The 16,799-nt window shown below is 42.1% G+C and overlaps 1 protein-coding gene across 2 annotated transcripts in view; it reads left to right on the forward strand.

The window, feature by feature from the left end:
• The window catches only part of inpp5d (inositol polyphosphate-5-phosphatase D), a 113,825-nt gene that overhangs the window by 76,246 nt on the left and 20,780 nt on the right, over positions 1–16,799 (forward strand). Inside the window, exons 19-25 of one of the 2 annotated variants that reach the window (XM_043701883.2) lie at positions 3,117–3,206; positions 3,512–3,625; positions 4,672–4,751; positions 7,757–7,844; positions 10,058–10,201; positions 12,168–12,264; positions 14,341–14,460. In XM_043701883.2, coding sequence (XP_043557818.2) covers positions 3,117–3,206; positions 3,512–3,625; positions 4,672–4,751; positions 7,757–7,844; positions 10,058–10,201; positions 12,168–12,264; positions 14,341–14,460 — 733 coding nt within the window. Of the gene's footprint in view, positions 1–3,116; positions 3,207–3,511; positions 3,626–4,671; positions 4,752–7,756; positions 7,845–10,057; positions 10,202–12,167; positions 12,265–14,340; positions 14,461–16,799 lie in introns of those variants that run through there. The other variant, XM_087993773.1, reaches the window with a different exon arrangement.

Below are 16,799 nucleotides of genomic sequence, written 5' to 3' on the forward strand. Positions count from 1 at the left end.
GGCTTTGTGTGACGTTTTGAGCATAGAACCAGAACATAGAATCGAGTGCATTGGAGGTCAGAAACTCAACTTCAGATCAAATAATACACTAAGATTGCATACAGTCTGCTTCAGCCTCAGATAGTTACTGGGAGACAGATGGAGTCAGCAATGAATGAAAAGTATTAATAGGAGGGATGAAAACAATGCCTTTAGTCTTCCTACTATTTAATTGGAGGAAATTTCTGGTCATCCAGCAATGAATGTCAGATGGAGAGCCTGATAATGTAGTCATACAGAAGTCAAGGGCATTCTGGATGAAGTACTGTTGGGTGTCATTAACATATAAAAAGTGGTAAAAAGGCAAAATTAATGGCTTTTTTCCTGAATGCATGTAGTATTCACAACAAAGTCAATGAATCAACTGCATTAATACAGGTTGGTGGAATGATTACAGAGATATGGTTATAAGGAGATCAGCGCTAGGGACTAAATATTCTGGAGTATGTGACTTTTGGAAAGGACAGGCGGGAAGGAAGGGTAGCATTATTGGTAAGGGATTGAATAAGAAATTATCCAGAATCAGAAGATGTAGAATATATATGAATGGAAGTAAGAAATTAAAAAGGATAAGAGGACACTGGCAGGCGCATCTCGAGGCCCCTAACAGTAACTTTAAAGTGGGACAGAGAATAAATCAGGAGTTAATGAGGGCGTATTACAAAAGCTGTGCATTATTCATGGATAATTTTAATTTTCATGTAGATTGGGAAAGCCAGCTTGACAGAGGAAGCCATGAGGAAGAATTTGTAGTGTATTGGGACAGCAGGAATGCAGATTTGGAGTTACAATCAGAATCACCATGATCTTATTAAATGGTGGAGGTGGCTAAAGGGGTTGAATTTCCAACTCCTGCTCTAAGTTCTCATTCATATTTCACCTGGCCCCAGTGTAGCAGCAACATGAATGTTTTTTTTTCCACTAATAGGTTCCTGCCATCTAGCCAAGAAGAGGTTCTGCCTACTTCACAACTGAGTAAAGTAGACGGTGAATTTTCAGTGCTGGTGCAATAGCAAGTGTTTAGGTTGTATATCCCAGTGACTAATGGACTGTTTGAAACAGCACTTCCCTTTGGCTGTTCACAGCAGGAAGAGGACTGACCATACTCAACCAGCCATGCTTAAATAACATAAATTGGTGCACAATATAAAATATGATAGCCTGACTTGGCAGCATTTACTGAACAATCTAAGTGTACCAAAGATTACATTAATGATAAATGTAAGATTGACTGATAATCTTAAAATGAGGGACACTTCTACTTATGGACACTGCATGTATTTAAATGCAAGGATTTGATTTGTCCAGGTATTGTGCCTGTTCAATTAAATAAGAGCTTGAGGGACAGTGTTCCCTGATGCATTCTCCATCAATGGCCAATGGAGTTGTCTTGACCTTTTTATTATTCAAACAAAGCTTTAGCATAGCTGCCGACTAGTGCATTCTCCGTAACAACAGAGTCGCAGTCATAGAGTCATACAGCATGGAAACAGACCCCTTGGTCCAACCAGTCCCGTGCTGATCATAATCCCAAATTAAAGTGGTCCCACTTGCCTGCGTTTGGCCTACATCTCTCTAAATATTTCTTATTGATGTACTTAGCCAAATGTCTTTTAAATGTTGTAATTGTACCCGCATCCATCACTTCCTCTGGAAGTTCATTCCATGCACTCTGTGTATAAACTTTGTCCCTTGTGTCTTTTAAAATCTTCTCTTACTTTAAAAATATACCCCCAGTCCTGAAATCCCCCACCCATCTTGACTAATCAGAATCCCCACTCGAGAACCAATCAGCACTCTCATGCAGTATAAATTGTTGTTCCTTTTGTAATTTGGTTCCCTTGCATCACGAGATGATAAACTTCAACAGCATGTCTCTCTTTGTTTCAACAATACCCAGATTCTGCTCTTACTGAGTAACTATTGGAGAGGATGTTTCCTAACCTTCAGAAGAGTGCCCCCTACTGCATCAAAGAGATATAACCAAACTTCAAGAGATGTAAATAGATTCAGTGAATAGACAATCATGTGTGGACATTCATATTGGAGTTTCATAGGATAGAACAGAGTACTTTGTAAATGGTGAAAAGCTAGGATCATTTCTGAAGAGAATTTAAGTTTCCAAGTACATTGTTGAAATTTCACAAGCACCAAAAATCAAGAAAAGGCAAATGGAATGTTGGCTTTTAATTAGAGGACTAGAATACAATGAATAGAATTTATACTCTAGCCTATAAAATCTTGGTTAGATCACACTTGGAACACTGTGAGCAGTTATGAGACCATCTTTCCGGGGGGATGTTTTGTACTTGTTTAGACTTCAGTGTAGATTTGCCAAGATAATGCCTGGACTCCGAGGGTTACATTAGAAGGAGAACATCTACAGGTTAGGGGTGTATGCCCTGGAATTTAGAATGTCTAGAGTTGATTTGTTTGAATTTTTAAGATATTGTGTAAATGAATGGGCCAGTTGAAGAGGAACCATTTCTGCTGGCCAGTGAATCTAAGAACAGGAGGCTCTAGTCTAACTATCAGATCTAAACCTTTCAGAATTGAAGTTATGAAATCCTTCTTCATGTGCAAATGGTGACAGGAGTGCGATGCTATCTTAAGTGTTAATTTTAACTCTAAGATTGTTGTTATCCAAGGATAATTAGGGTTTAAGGACCAATGTGGGTAAATAGAGTTAGGTCACAGATCAGCATGATCTCAATGAATGGCAGACTAGGCTCTAAAGTTAAGTTGCTTTCTCCCGTTTCTGTCAATATGATCATCTGCCACTTCCTACCCTGTCAACCCATGACCTTGATCAGTGGTGAGTTAATTTTTAATCAAAGACAGTTTTTTGTTGTAACTCATCTATATTGACTCAATTTTGGATTTACATTGACTCACACTAACTTGATATCAGACCTTTACAGAAAGAAGGGGGAGCTTTCATATGGTTAGATTTCAAAAGTGACAGAGTGATACCAAAAGCTCTATCATATGTCTTGAGGCAAGGCATTAAGTAGCAATATTTTGTGTGTGCTGTGCAGTTAAGTGACCGATGTTTAACAGTTGGTTTTTAATTGCAGGTTGCACCACAGATATCGTCACCAGCGACCATTCACCGGTATTTGCAACTTTTGAGGTGGGAGTTTCAACACAGTTTGTGTCAAAGACTGGTCAGTAGCCATGAATTCTTCTCCTATGCTCTTTTTATACTCTTAGGGGAAGGTATGGGCTTTCAATCAATTAAGAGACCCCTGTGGTTTGTATCTCTCAGCTAAGTCCCTGCACAGTTTGATGTGAGCTCCCCCTGCAGAGCTGTGAGCAATATACAGTGTGTCTTAAGTGACCACAAACTCAGGTCTTAATAGGAGCCTTGTTTGCCAGAACTTTTCTCTCTGTGTAGAGTTCTAATCAGAAATAAAATGATGGGAGTCATTTGTAACTGAGACTGTGCTAACCCATTGTCTTCACTCCTCAGATCCCAACAACGCTGCCTCTCCTGGCACAATCAATTTTATCAGGTGTGAAGCCAAGCTGAAAACTAAATCCAAGACTAGGTTCTTCATTGAATTCTACTCCAGCTGCTTAGAAAGTAAGGATGTCGTTTTGTCATTGTCCTCAGCCAAACCAACTCCCCCCCCCCCCCCCCCCCCCCCACGCCCCACCCCCCACCGTGTGTGTTCATTGCTTTATATCGCATTGTCGCAATTCCTACATTTGTGGTTGAGTCATTTCAAGAGACTTTTCTCCCCAGGAGAACAAATGGCACAAAATTAAATTCCTCAATTGCAAATAAATGTGCAAATTCTTCAGTCTGTCTCTCTCTCTCCTCATCTGTCTGTCGGTCTGCTGGTCTCCCTGTTTATTTGTCCTCATTGTCAGTTTGCCTCCCTGACTCTTAGTTTCTGTCCTGTCAGATAGCTCCAATTCTGGATCAGTGGTGCTGGAAGAGCACAACAATTCAGGCAGTATCCGAGGACAGGCAAAATCGACGTTTCGGGCAAAAGCCCTTCATCAGGAATAGGCTAACACTGGTACATGTGTAATGGGATGAATGGCCTCCTCCTGGCTATAATCAGTTGATTCCATTCAATGGAATCTGCCAACCAGCAGCAGTATAGCCTGGTTAAAGTCATAAAGGTGTACAGCACAGAAACAGACCCTTTGGTCCAACTTGTCCATGCCAGTCAGATATTCTCAATTAATCTGCTCCCATTTGCCAGCACTTGGCCCGTATCCCTATAAACCCTTCCTATTCATGTACCCATCGAGATGCCTTTTAATTGTTGTAATTGTACCAGCCTCCACCACTTACTCTGACAGCTTATTCCATACTTTTCATACTCGCATCATCCTTTATGTGATAAAGTTGCCCCTTAGGTCCCTTTTAAATCTTTCCTCTCTCACCCTAAACTATTCCTTCTAGTTCTAGACTTCCCAGCCCAGGGAAAAGACCTTGTCTATACACCCTATCTGTGCCCCTCATGTTTTTATAAACCTCTATAAGGTCAGCCCTCAGCCTCCAACACTCCAGGGAAAACATACCCAGCCTACTGAAGTTATTGAAGATTCTTATTGTTTGCCTACACTTAGCTCCGCATTGAGTAGGGATCTACAGTAACCTTGTGTTCCCACTAGATCTCGTGAAAAGTGCTGAAGGTGAGAACCAGGAGTCAAGAGATGAGAATCTGACAGTTGTGTGGAGCACTCTCCCTGAGGTAATCAAAACTTGTTCTCTAATTTCTCATTGTCATTAGGTGAGTTTAGGATTGCAGATTCCAGATGCTGGTCAGAACAGTTGTAATACTTATGGACTATAATTCTACATTGTGTTTTAGAAAGAAGTTAACCCTTACCCTGCTGAATGAAAAGGAACTCTGTACAGTAAAAGTGAATAACCATACCCTGCTAATAACCAGCTCAATACCAATCTAGAGTCTTCACCAATAAATGCTTTGAATAAATCTCTTAGTTTGTTCTCACTTTGATGAATGGGGTACGATTTCACTGAAATTACAGAGAGGGGCAGTGGTTATACCCAAAACCTGACACAAGCAGGGAACAAACAGGAAACAGCACATCACCTGGAAAATTTGAGCATTCAAAAACCATTTGCAGAAATCCACAAAAGGAACTCATGAAGATTGAGGACCATGTTGTTAAATATCAAGAGACATGAATGGATGTAAATTACTTACAGTGTGGAAACAAGCCCTTCGGCCCAACAAGTCCATACCGACCCTCCAAAGAGCAACCTACCCAGACCCATTCCCCTACACTTACCCCTTCACTTAATACTATGGACAATTTAGTATGGCCAATTTATCTAACCTGCACATCCTTGGACTGTGGGAGAAAGCCGGAGCAACCGGAGGAAACCCACGCAGTCACTGGGAGAACGTGCAAACTCAACACAGACAGTTGCCTGAGGCGGGAATTGAACCCGGGTCTCTGGCACTGTGAGGCAGTAGTGCTAACCACTGTGCTACCGTGCCACCCATGCGTCGGAGCAGAGGAGCAGAGAGACCTAAAAATACACTACTTAAATCATGCTCTGTAAATACATTGACCTGTGTTTTATTTCATGTGTTAGGGGATTATATCCCTTTATCTCTGAAGATATGAGAAATTGAATATATTAAGTTGTAAATTGGACTGAAAAAAGGCAAGCTGTTTAAAAACACAAATCCACCTCAAGGTGGAGGTGAGAGAACCAATGAATTGCTGTTGGGTTGGGGGTTGAAATGCTCTAAAAGAGCTTATCAAATCCCATCATAATCTTCAGAAAATATTAACAAATACAAAGTATTGCATATTGATGCCTGGTTGTCACAGACAGAATACTTCCAGCCCCCATGAAAGAACATATTGGAGGTAGATGCTGGATTCTGTATTACAAGGGAAGTTCCAAGAGCTTTCAGCTGACCACTTTAAGGAAAGAACCCTCTGTCTGTCTGTCTGTCTGTCTCTCTCTCTCTCTCTCTCTTTCTCTCTCTCTCTGTGTCTGTCTCTCTCTCTCTGTCTCTCTCTCTCTGTCTCTCTCTCTCTCTGTCTCTCTCTCTCTGTCTCTCTCTCTCTGTCTCTCTCTCTCTGTCTCTCTGTGTCTCTCTCTGTCTCTCTCTCTCTGTCTCTGTCTCTGTCTCTCTCTCTCTCTCTCTCTGTACCTTTCATGTGTCGGGATTAGCAGTTAAGAAATTAGCACTTTCATTAACGGTTCTCCCTTGCTTACATTAAAAATAGGTACATATACTTTAACTGGAAAATTACATAGCCTTGTACTAAAAAGAATTTAAATCTTTTTGTGACCAACCAAGCAGGTTGAGGGGAACCAGCTCAGCCTTTCTTACCAGATCACAACAAAAACATTGAATTTACAGATGTGTCCGACATTGGATAAAATAATATTGGATAAAATAATTGGATAAAATTTGAGTGCCCTATTCCAAATAGGATACTACAGCTATGTAAAATAGTGCAACTTTGTTTCAGTAAGATGATGACAGGGGATGGGAGGATAACACTGAAGAAACTTGAGTTTTCTTTTCAGACTGTGGAAGTGCAGCATATTTTGAAGTGTGTGAATATTGAAAGATTGATTCCACTGGATAATGAATCAACAGCAAGGAGATAAACTTGGGAAGAGTCCCTAGAAGGGTCAAGGGTGGGGGAGGAAAGGAGTGTTGTTCTTGGAAGAGGTTGTTAAGAATATACAAGGGTCTAATGAAGATGAGTAAATCAGTGTTTAAGGAGAATAAAATTAATGCTTAGAAAGTAAAAATATTATAGAATTTAAGAAAGTAAGTAATAGGTGCATGAGTAGACCATTTGGGCTCCTCAAGTCTGCTTTGCTATTCAGTATGATCGTGGCTGATCCTCTTCTGATCTTTGACTCCATTTTCACCCACCCCCATATCCCTCAAGGATCAGAAGTCTGTCTATCCCAGGCCTTGAATGTACACAGTGATGGTGCATCCGAGGTAGGGAATCCCTAAGATTCAAAATCCCAAGTGAAGGAAGTTCATCCCAGCTTCTCATGAATGATTGACCGCTAAACCTGAGGCTGAGCCCCTGTGTTCTGTTCTCCTGGCCCTGGGAAAGCAACATCTCAGCATCTACCTGACAAACCTCTTCATAAGGAGCAGGAAAATCCTGCTCCTCGGATGCTGCCTGACCTGCTGTGCTTTTCCAGCACCACTCTAATCCAGACTCTGGTTTCCAGCATCTGCAGTCCTTGTTTTTACCTAAACCTCTTCAGAATCTTTTCTGTTGTAGTGAGACAGTACAATTAAATTAGTTTGTAAACTGTAGCTCTGAGGAATGGCTTGCCGCAACAAAATGATGATAGCTGAATGGCCTTGTGGTGTCTGAGTCTTCTCAATGTTTGAGACAGTGACTACACTTTGAAAGTGAGCTTGGTCTGGACCATTAGACTCCAGACGTCAGGCTTGGCCTCCTTAACAGTATAATTTTGACCGGAACTGCAGTCAGCATACCACAAATGATCTAAAAGCTGTTGGTTCATTGTTGTGAGGTACCAGAGGACAGCCTGTGTCCCAGAATCCATGCTCAGCAGGAATCCGTCCAATCGAAAGTGTGTAGCAAACGTGTGTAAATGATTGAGTGATATACCTTACTGGAGCATTCAGTGCCACTCATCTTCAGAGTCTGGTCTCTTATCTGTTGTAACTCACTATCTTTCTCTTTGCCCCCACCCCCATGACAGTTGATACCCATTATCTCTGATCCAGAGTATTTACTGGACCAACACATCCTCATTTGCATCAAATCCACTGACAGCTACGAGTCCTATGGTGAGTACGAGTACGTATGTAGACATGGCTATGTAGACAGACGATATGCAGAGATAGTTTAGGGCGCTGCCAACTGTAGTTTCTTCTCCAAGAATAGCATGTGGAGACTAGAGGTGTAAGCTAGAAAAATGCTAAATGCTAAAGTCTCCCTGTTATAGGAAGGGAGAGGGTTAAGTTGGAGAGGGTTCAGAAGAGATTTACCAGGATGTTGCCAGGAATGAAGGGTTTGAGTTATAACAAGAGGCTGGGACCTTTTTCATTGGAGCATAGGACATTGTGAAGTGACCTTAGAGAGATTTCTAAAATAATGAGGGGTTTAGATTAGATTAGATTACTTACAGTGTGGAAACAGGCCCTTCGGCCCAACAAGTCCACACCGACCCGCCGAAGCGCAATCCACCCATACCCGTACATTTACCCCTTACCTAACACTACGGGCAATTTAGCATGGCCAATTCACCTGACCTGCACATCTTTGGACTGTGGGAGGAAACCGGAGTACCCGGAGGAAACCCACGCAGACACGGGGAGAATGTGCAAACTCCACACAGTCAGTCGCCTGAGGCGGGAATTGAACCCGGGTCTCTGGCGCTGTGAGGCAGCAGTGCTAACCACTGTGCCACCGTGCCACCCAAAGGTGAATAATAAGTGTCTTTTCTGTAGGATGGGGGATTTCAAGACTACTTTTAAGGTGAGAGGAGAAAGATTTTAAAAAGACATGGGCGCACATTTTTTACAGAGTAGTTGGTGGATGCAGGTACAGTTACAACATTTAAAAGACATTTGGATAAGTACATCAATAAGAAAGGTTTGGAGGGATTTTGGCCAAGCACAAACAGGTTGGATTAGTTTAGTTTGAGATGATGATTGGCATGGATTAGTTGGACTGAAGGTTGAAGATTGTGGTGCTGGAAAAGCACAGCTGGTCAGGCAGCATCCAAGGAGCAGGCGAATCAACATTTCAGGCACAAGCCCCCTGACGAAGGGCTTATGCTCGAAACGTCAACTCTCCTGCTCCTCAGATGCTGCCTGATCGGCTGGGCTTTTCCAATGCCATACTCTTCGACGCTGATATTCAGCATCGGCAGTGCTCACTTTCTCCCTGATTGGACCGAAGGATCTGTTTCTGTGCTGTGTGGCCCTATGACTCTGTGGCAAGTGAGCCCATCAAAGCACCCTCCTCTATTTCTTTAAGTCTTTCATTGAAAACCATCCCTCTAGGACATCAGCTATCCATTGAGACCTTTGAGAAGGAGGCAGTGGCCTTTCTTCTTGAGCTGCTGCAGTTCATGGGCTGTTGTTTGATGTGACCTTCCAGAATCTTGATCCAGGGATGTTGGAAGCTGTATGAGTCTTAATGGACATGATGCAATGAAGTAGTGATTGACTGTTCAGCTGAATAAGACTTCATTGAGCTGCAAGCGAGTGTGAGACTCCTCCCACCACGTCAGCCATATGCTCTGTGTCCTTCCCTCTACCGTTCTGAAGGTCTGTGCTCAGTGGTGGCTTCATGATGTGTACCTGTGGTCATGGCAATGCTGTTCAGTAAAGCAAACGCTCATTTTCACCAGGCAGTGGAGTGAATGCCTGACGACTCTGATGGGTTCCTCTGTGTGGGTTGAGTCATAGGTAGGAACATACTCACTGAGCCTTGGTTCCTGGCGGGAATGGATAGCCCCCGGACTTGGGCAGAATGTGTGAATTCACTTTGTTTTAAGACTTCAGTGCTGAGGTGGGGAACCAGAGGAGAGAAGAGAAGTGTTTCATGCAGCAACTTGTTGTCACCTAGAATGCAATGCCTGAAAGGATGATGAAGATAGATTCAACCTTTCAAAGGGCAGTTAGATACATGTTTGCGAATGAACATTTATGGAGCAATGGGGGAACAGCAGTGGAGTTGCTTGTTTGGATCACTTTTTATGAAGGCTGGCACCAGTGCAATGGGCTGAAAGGTCATCTTCATTATTACTATTGAACAGCTGTAAACGGGAATAATTTTTTCTATTAACGTGGTTGGTACATACTGTCCAGTTCTTATAGATTCACGACATGATGCAGATCACGAAGAAACTATTGAGCCCCTTGTACCCGTTTCAGCTCTTTGGCAGAACTAGGTACCTTGATACAATCCCCCCTCCCTTTTCCCAAATGTTTCACCTTTCTTGTTGTATCTTGTTCAACTCTGAGAACCTGCCTGTGTTTCCTTGCCCCAGGTGAAGGCTGCATCGCCCTGCAAGCCAACTCAAATGAGATAACATTCAATATTCCACTGGAACACCGTGGCGAGGAGACTGGGACTTTCAGTGGCTCGTATAAACTGATCATTTCAGAGCGAAAACAACGGGAGAAGACTTACGGTAATTTTCAGCTCTTTCTATTGATGAATTCGGACCTTGTGTTTCGTTGCGATGCAGCAGGCCAGAATAATGTTGCAAATTTTGAATCGGTTGGGTGCGTATATGTCAACAGTCTGATTGTGAAGAAGAGTGGCTGATAACTGGTGAAAGATTAGGATATGTGTAGGAGCTATCGTTCCATGAAGAGTTTTGTGGTATGGTGGTAGTGTCTTTTCCTCAGGGTTCAGCTTGTACCTGTCAGTGAGATGGAGCTGAACAGTTTGATAAAAATAATTATATGGAGTAGTTTGCATCTGAGAGGTGACAGAGCAAAGTAGAAGAATCTAGAATCCTTACAGTACAGAAACAGGCCATTTGGCCCAACAGGTCCACGCCGACCCTCCAAAGAGTAACCAAACAAGACCCATTCCCCTACTCTATTAGTCTACATTTTCCATGACTAATGCACCTAACCTACACATCTCTGCATACTGTGGGCCAGTTAGCATGGCCAATTCACCTAACCTGCACGTCTTTGGACTGTGGGAGGAAACCCACGCAGACATGGGGAGAATGTACAAACTCCACACAGTGCCTGTGGCTGAAATCAAACGCAGGCCCTGGGCGCTATGAGGCAGCAGCACTAACTACTGAGCCATCATGCCACCCTACTCTTTTAAAACCTTCCCCTGAGGCTAAGCTCTCGCTGACTCATTTGAATATTCCTCCTTTAGTCCATACTCCATTTTAGTCTGCCCATTCCTGATGTGTTAATATCCTAAGATGTTTGGCCACATTAAATGCATGTTGTTGTCACAGCAGAGCCCTGATTCTGTGCCCACCATTTATTTACACTCCGGAAGGAGTCTCTAAATAATCCACTGAAGCAGGAGCTCTGAAAAAGAAATTGAGGGGCTCTGTATGAATTGATAGCACTGAGTCCAGCTCCTGCTGCTATCACACTGCCATCTGTTAATCTGCATAACCTAAAGATTTTTTTTCAGTACTGCCTACTTTTACCCATTAAGCCACCAGAATACTCCAAAGGTGAGGTTTTAACACGCACGCCCCAGCAATGAAGTGACTGATCTCACTGCAGGTTTCAAAGCAAATTGCCCATGGATTTCACCATTCTGCGTGTTAGCTTAATTCTGGCTCCCTGGTTTCCAGCAACAGAGCTTTCAGGCCAAGCAGCCAATCACATTGAAGAATTCTCACAGAGAGAAAATCAGAGGGGAAGATAAGGTTTGGGACGAACAAATGGTTGTAGAATCTGAAATATCAAAAACATTTTAAATAAAGGAACTTCATTAATAACATAAGGAATTTTGTTATCAACATTTAGCAATTTGATATTCCAAACATATACAAAAGATTGGGTTGGGATATCTGCTCGGCATGGATGAGTTGGACTGAAGAGTCTGTTTCTGTGCTGTACATCTCTATGACTCTATGACTCTAAATACAATATGCATAGTAGAAATATAGACAATACTTTTAGGGCCAGATAGGCTGTTATATTAGATTCATAGCACTCTATTTAAAATCTGGTTACATCTCATTCAGTAATGCATACATTTTTTGAGGGTTTTTGCACTGAGACTAAATATGGAAAATCATTTGAATTTGCATGATTTTTCAAAAGGTTTCCTCTGAGGATATCAACAGCGCACCCTATGGACAGATGGCAAATAACATTTAACTGTGGGATGTGTCTATCAGTTTCACAGCTGTGTTGTCAGCAAGCTGACAGTTTCATGGTCATTTCAATTGCAACATACAGGCCAATGTGATAGTCATAGTCATAGAGATGTACAGCGTGGAAACAGACCCTTTGGTCCAACTTGTCTGTTGGGAATAGATTTAATTGTGTTTGATTTTCTTTAATAAGTTTAACATTACATTCTATAACAAAATCCTTCTGTCAAAGTGGCAACGTTCTCGCCTGCTCGGTGGGTATTCTATTGAATTTGCTTCTTAATTGTAGATTTTATCCAGTTGGAAAAAGATGAAATGATTTCAGTTAAGCAAAGCAAAGCAAACACTCATTCAGAGTTTCCGAAAACCTGGGACCGGCCAGGAAGGTAAGAGCCAATGCTCCTGCTTTCAAATTGGAGCTGGGATTGAGATTAAGGGAATTGGGGCATCTTATGATTGAGGTTGGAATGAGTAGGATTTGAGATATTCTGGCATTGGACTTGGATCTGAGGTACAGTTTGGACATTTGTGCCTGGAGTTGGTTTCCTCGCCATCCAGGTCCTTGTTCTTTCAGTGCCATGGGGTCACAATATTCTACTGGTTGAGACGTCACAAACAAGCAACCATTGTGTGCAATCAGAAATGATTGGGAGAAAGGTGGGAGAGTTTGTGTAATTCCATCATGACCTTAATAAACACAAAGGTTTCAGATGTGTTTCCTAGCATTTTGCCCTGAGTTCAGTGCATTTTAAAGAGGACAGTTTAGGGGGATTATCCTGGTTGGCCTAAACTATTTTTTGTTAAACTCCATAAGTTCTATCCAATTTTATTTTATCCAACCTATCCACTTCTCTTCCACCAAAACTGAAAGGTTTCATTTTATTTATTGAGCTGCAGATAGATTTTGTGCAGAGGTTTCATAGTTCCCTTTGATGAAAACCATGAAGGCTGCTTTCAGTTCATAAGTGAGAACTTCTGCCCACATCAAGCATTTCCTCTTCCTTTCAACCTTAACACACAAGTTATATGCAGTGCGAACAAGTAACCCCTTATCTTTGTACTGCTGACGTGGTCTTGCTCACTTTGCAAACTGCATTCTTATCCAATCAGACTTCCAAAGCACCCTGTCCATCCAGATTGCATAACAGGCGAAGATAACAATGGGTAATGGGGATAAACAAAGACAGTACTTACCCCTACTTCCACCTCCCTTCTCTCCTTTCTCTCTCTCTCTCTCTCTCTCTCTCTCTCTCTCTCTCTCTCACTCTATCTATCCTATGTGTTTTTCTCTACTGTTTCCCATTTCTGTTTTGTTTAAATCTCTGACACTGCACTCGGGAAAGAGAGAGCCCACTACTCTGCACATACCACAGCCCAGTTATTTTACAGTTGTTGGAGCAGTAGCTGCAGAGAATGGTTCTGAGGACACAGATATCAGCCCACATATCTTGTGAGCAATGAAAAAAGATATTTAGCCTTCAGTTGGCTCATCAGCTTATTTTTGCTATCTGATTAAACACAATTCTGTTTACTGCTGGGGCAAGTAACAACTTTTTGCCAATAAGAATTGCAGGCCTTGTGCTGTCTAACAATCTGTTAGATAACCAAAGACCTCAAGCCCTCAGTGAGAAGAGTAGACGCTGCAGTTTCTGTATCTTTACGTTATCAACTTATCAGCGTTTTCACCAAAGATGGGTGGGCCAAAGGGCCTGATCCTGTGCTGTACCGTTCAATGCTCTTTGTAACTCCTTAGCAACAGCTACACTCAAACACTCTGAGTGTAGAACAGGCATGACATTTGTGGAGTTCACCAATATTGCTTCAGCTTCCTGTTTTTTTCAATGTTGGTGGCAACTCGTGAATTTAACCCTGATTTTTCTTTTATAGTGACTCAGTGGTTAGTACAGCTGCATCACAGCACCAGGGATTCAGGTTTGATTCCAGTCTCGGGTGACTGTCGGTGTGGAATTTGCACATTCTCCCAGTGTCTGCGTAGATTTCCTCCCACAGTCCAAAGATGTGCAGGTTAGGTGGATTGGCCATGCTAAATTGCTGATAGTGCCCAGGGTTGTGCAGGTTGGATAGATTAGCCATGGGAAATGAAGGGTTACAGGGATAGGATAGGGTGTTTGGTCTGGGTAGGTTGCTTTTGGGAGGGTTGGTGTGGACTCGATGGGCCGAATGGTATGCTCCCATACAGGAGGGATTCTATGATTCGAATTAATTGAATTTAAATTTCCCAGTTGTTCTTATGGAATTTGAACTTCTGTCTTCTGAGCATTTATCCAGGTCTCTGACCAAGTTAGGAGGAACAGCTGAATCATCCTTTGAGTGATAGGATTTTCATCCCAAATACTGGGGAAGGCACTCTAAACCAGGAAAGGTTGGTCTCAAAGGATGTTCCAAGCTTAATCTGTATGAACTATGAAGTGACATCTGTTTTTTTCTCCTTTGCACCTCAGGGTGACCCAGAAAACGTCAGCACAACTCTTGGCTGAGGAAGCAGCTGCCAAGGTCCGAGATCGAGTGCCGCTACCAAGCGTCCCAGACACTACTTCCAAAGACAATAGCAAGCCCTCAAGGTACTTACATTGAGAACTGGTTGAAGCAGACAAGGCCCTAACTGTCATGGGTCTTTCACCTTTGAACCCTGGGTTAGAATCAAATCCAAACCGACAGGATGAAAGGCCTGACACTTCCGAGGGCATCACTGTTTTGTATCCTTACATGACCAAACTGTCATCGGTGTGACTACAGCCCTGCCCTAGCCAGGCACGCTGTGTGCAGAACAATGTATCCTACCCTCCAATAACCTCATGGGCTAACTCAGGTCATTGTTCCGTTTATGTGCAAACCCAACCTAAGGGGTCGGCCAATACTGATCAGGTTCAAACAAAAACACAAGCTGAGACGGTCCCGAAGGACTTTACGTAAAATTCTTAACGATAGACCAATAATGTGTGAAGTCCAGGAAATTGAAGTCGAGAATTGCCTTGTGCTGCTCTCACTGCAACTTTGTAACTTTGTCAGACATGAGGCAGGGATCTGCTCTCTGGCAATATTAGGCTTCTGGGACGGAGTTCTATTTTGGGTTTAGTACAAATTTAGTTAGAACTACTGCCTTCCTAAAATCAAAGAATCAATCTGCACATGGGTAGTGAAGACCCAGTGATTTGGGAGTGAGTGGGCCAAGATTTCAGACACAGGATGGTTAATAAGCCAAATGAGATCAGCATATTGTTTTCATATATATTTAGGCACCCGCACAAGCCATTCGTTTTTTTTTTAACCACTTAGTCTTTTTGTTTCTGGTTAATTTTATTAATTCCAGTATCTGTGTTGTATATTGATTTCTAGTTAATGATGTTCTGCACTTATTTATATAGTTTTATTTAATATTGTTTCAAATAGATCACGGGTCTGAATTCAAACTCTAATCCTTTAATTTAATATTTTTATATGTATTTATATCTATATCTTAGCCTCACAGAGCCTTTCAATTGACTCATTTGGTTACACATACTGCTTTATTTATATTTGTTTATTTATTAGATTTGTTTCTACTGCATATTTACAATTGTACATTACTTTACCATTACTCTGAACCTTTGCTCTGTTCCATTGACTTTTGAAATGTCTATAATATTTCAGAGGCTTTCTTTATATTTCTGTGTTGGTATGCTGTGATGTGTGTTACATTCATGTCTGAGAATCTTTGCTCTCTGTCACTGTATATTGAGTAAATTAATGGAGAAAAGAACAGAACTATGATAAGACCATAAGATCATAAGATGTAGGCGCAGAAATTAAGTCGTTCAGCCCATTGGGTCTGCTCCACTATTCAGTCATGGCTGATGAGTTTCTGAACCCCATTCTCCAGTTTTCTCCCTGTAGCCCTTGATCCCCTTGATACTCAAGAACTGATCTATCTCAGTCTTAAATATATTCAATGACCTGACCTCCACAGCCTTCTGTGGCAATGATTTTCATGGATTCACCACTCTCTGGCTGAAGAAGTTTCTCTTTATCTCCATTCTAAAAGGTCTTCCATTTACTCTGAGGCTATGCCCCCAGGCTCTAGTCTGTCCTACCAATGGAAACATCTCCCAAAATCCACTCTGTCCAGGCCATTCAGTATTCTGTAAGTTTCAATGAGATCCCCCCTCAACCTTCTAAACTGTATCAAGTATAGATCCAGAGTGCTCAAATGTTCTGGATTAGAGTGGTGCTGGAAAAGCACAGCAGTTCAGGCAGCATCTGAGGAGCAGGAAAATCGACGTTTCGGGCAAAAGCCCTTCATCAGGAATACAGCCTCAAATGTTCCTCATATGCTAAGCTTTTCATTCTTGGGACCATTCTTATGAACATCCTCTGAACACGCTCCAGAGCCAGGGCATCCTCCCTGAGATATGGGGTCCAAAACTGCGCATAATACTCCAAATGTGGTCTGGCCAGAGCCTTATAGAGCCTTGGAAGTACATCCCTGCTTTTATATTCAAGTCCTCTCAAAATAAATGTCAATATTGCATTTGCCTTCATAGCTACTGACTCAACCTGCAAGTTTATCTTGAGAGAATCCTGGACTAGAACTCCCAAGTCTCTCACAAGATATAAGATAATCATTAATAAATCTATTTGGGAGTTCAGGAGAAATGTTTTACCCAGACCCTAGTTACAGTGTCAAGTTCAGATTCACAAAGGATTGTTAAGGTGATAACAGAGAGGACTTTAAGGGGAAGTGAGGTTATCACGCGGGGAAAAAGGAATGGAAGTATATGTTGATGGAGTAAGATGGAAGGAGGCTCCAGTGGGATAAATGCCAGCATGGACTTGTTAAACTGAATGGCCTGTCTCTTTGCTGTAAAAGTCTCCATAATTCTATGTAATGCCATGTATATTATAGCATGTGATGTGTTTGCAC

The sequence above is a fragment of the Chiloscyllium plagiosum genome, unplaced genomic scaffold (assembly GCF_037043375.1).
Source record: "Chiloscyllium plagiosum isolate Xiang-an unplaced genomic scaffold, Cpla_swu_hap1 HiC_scaffold_13, whole genome shotgun sequence".
Classification (NCBI taxonomy): domain Eukaryota; kingdom Metazoa; phylum Chordata; class Chondrichthyes; order Orectolobiformes; family Hemiscylliidae; genus Chiloscyllium; species Chiloscyllium plagiosum.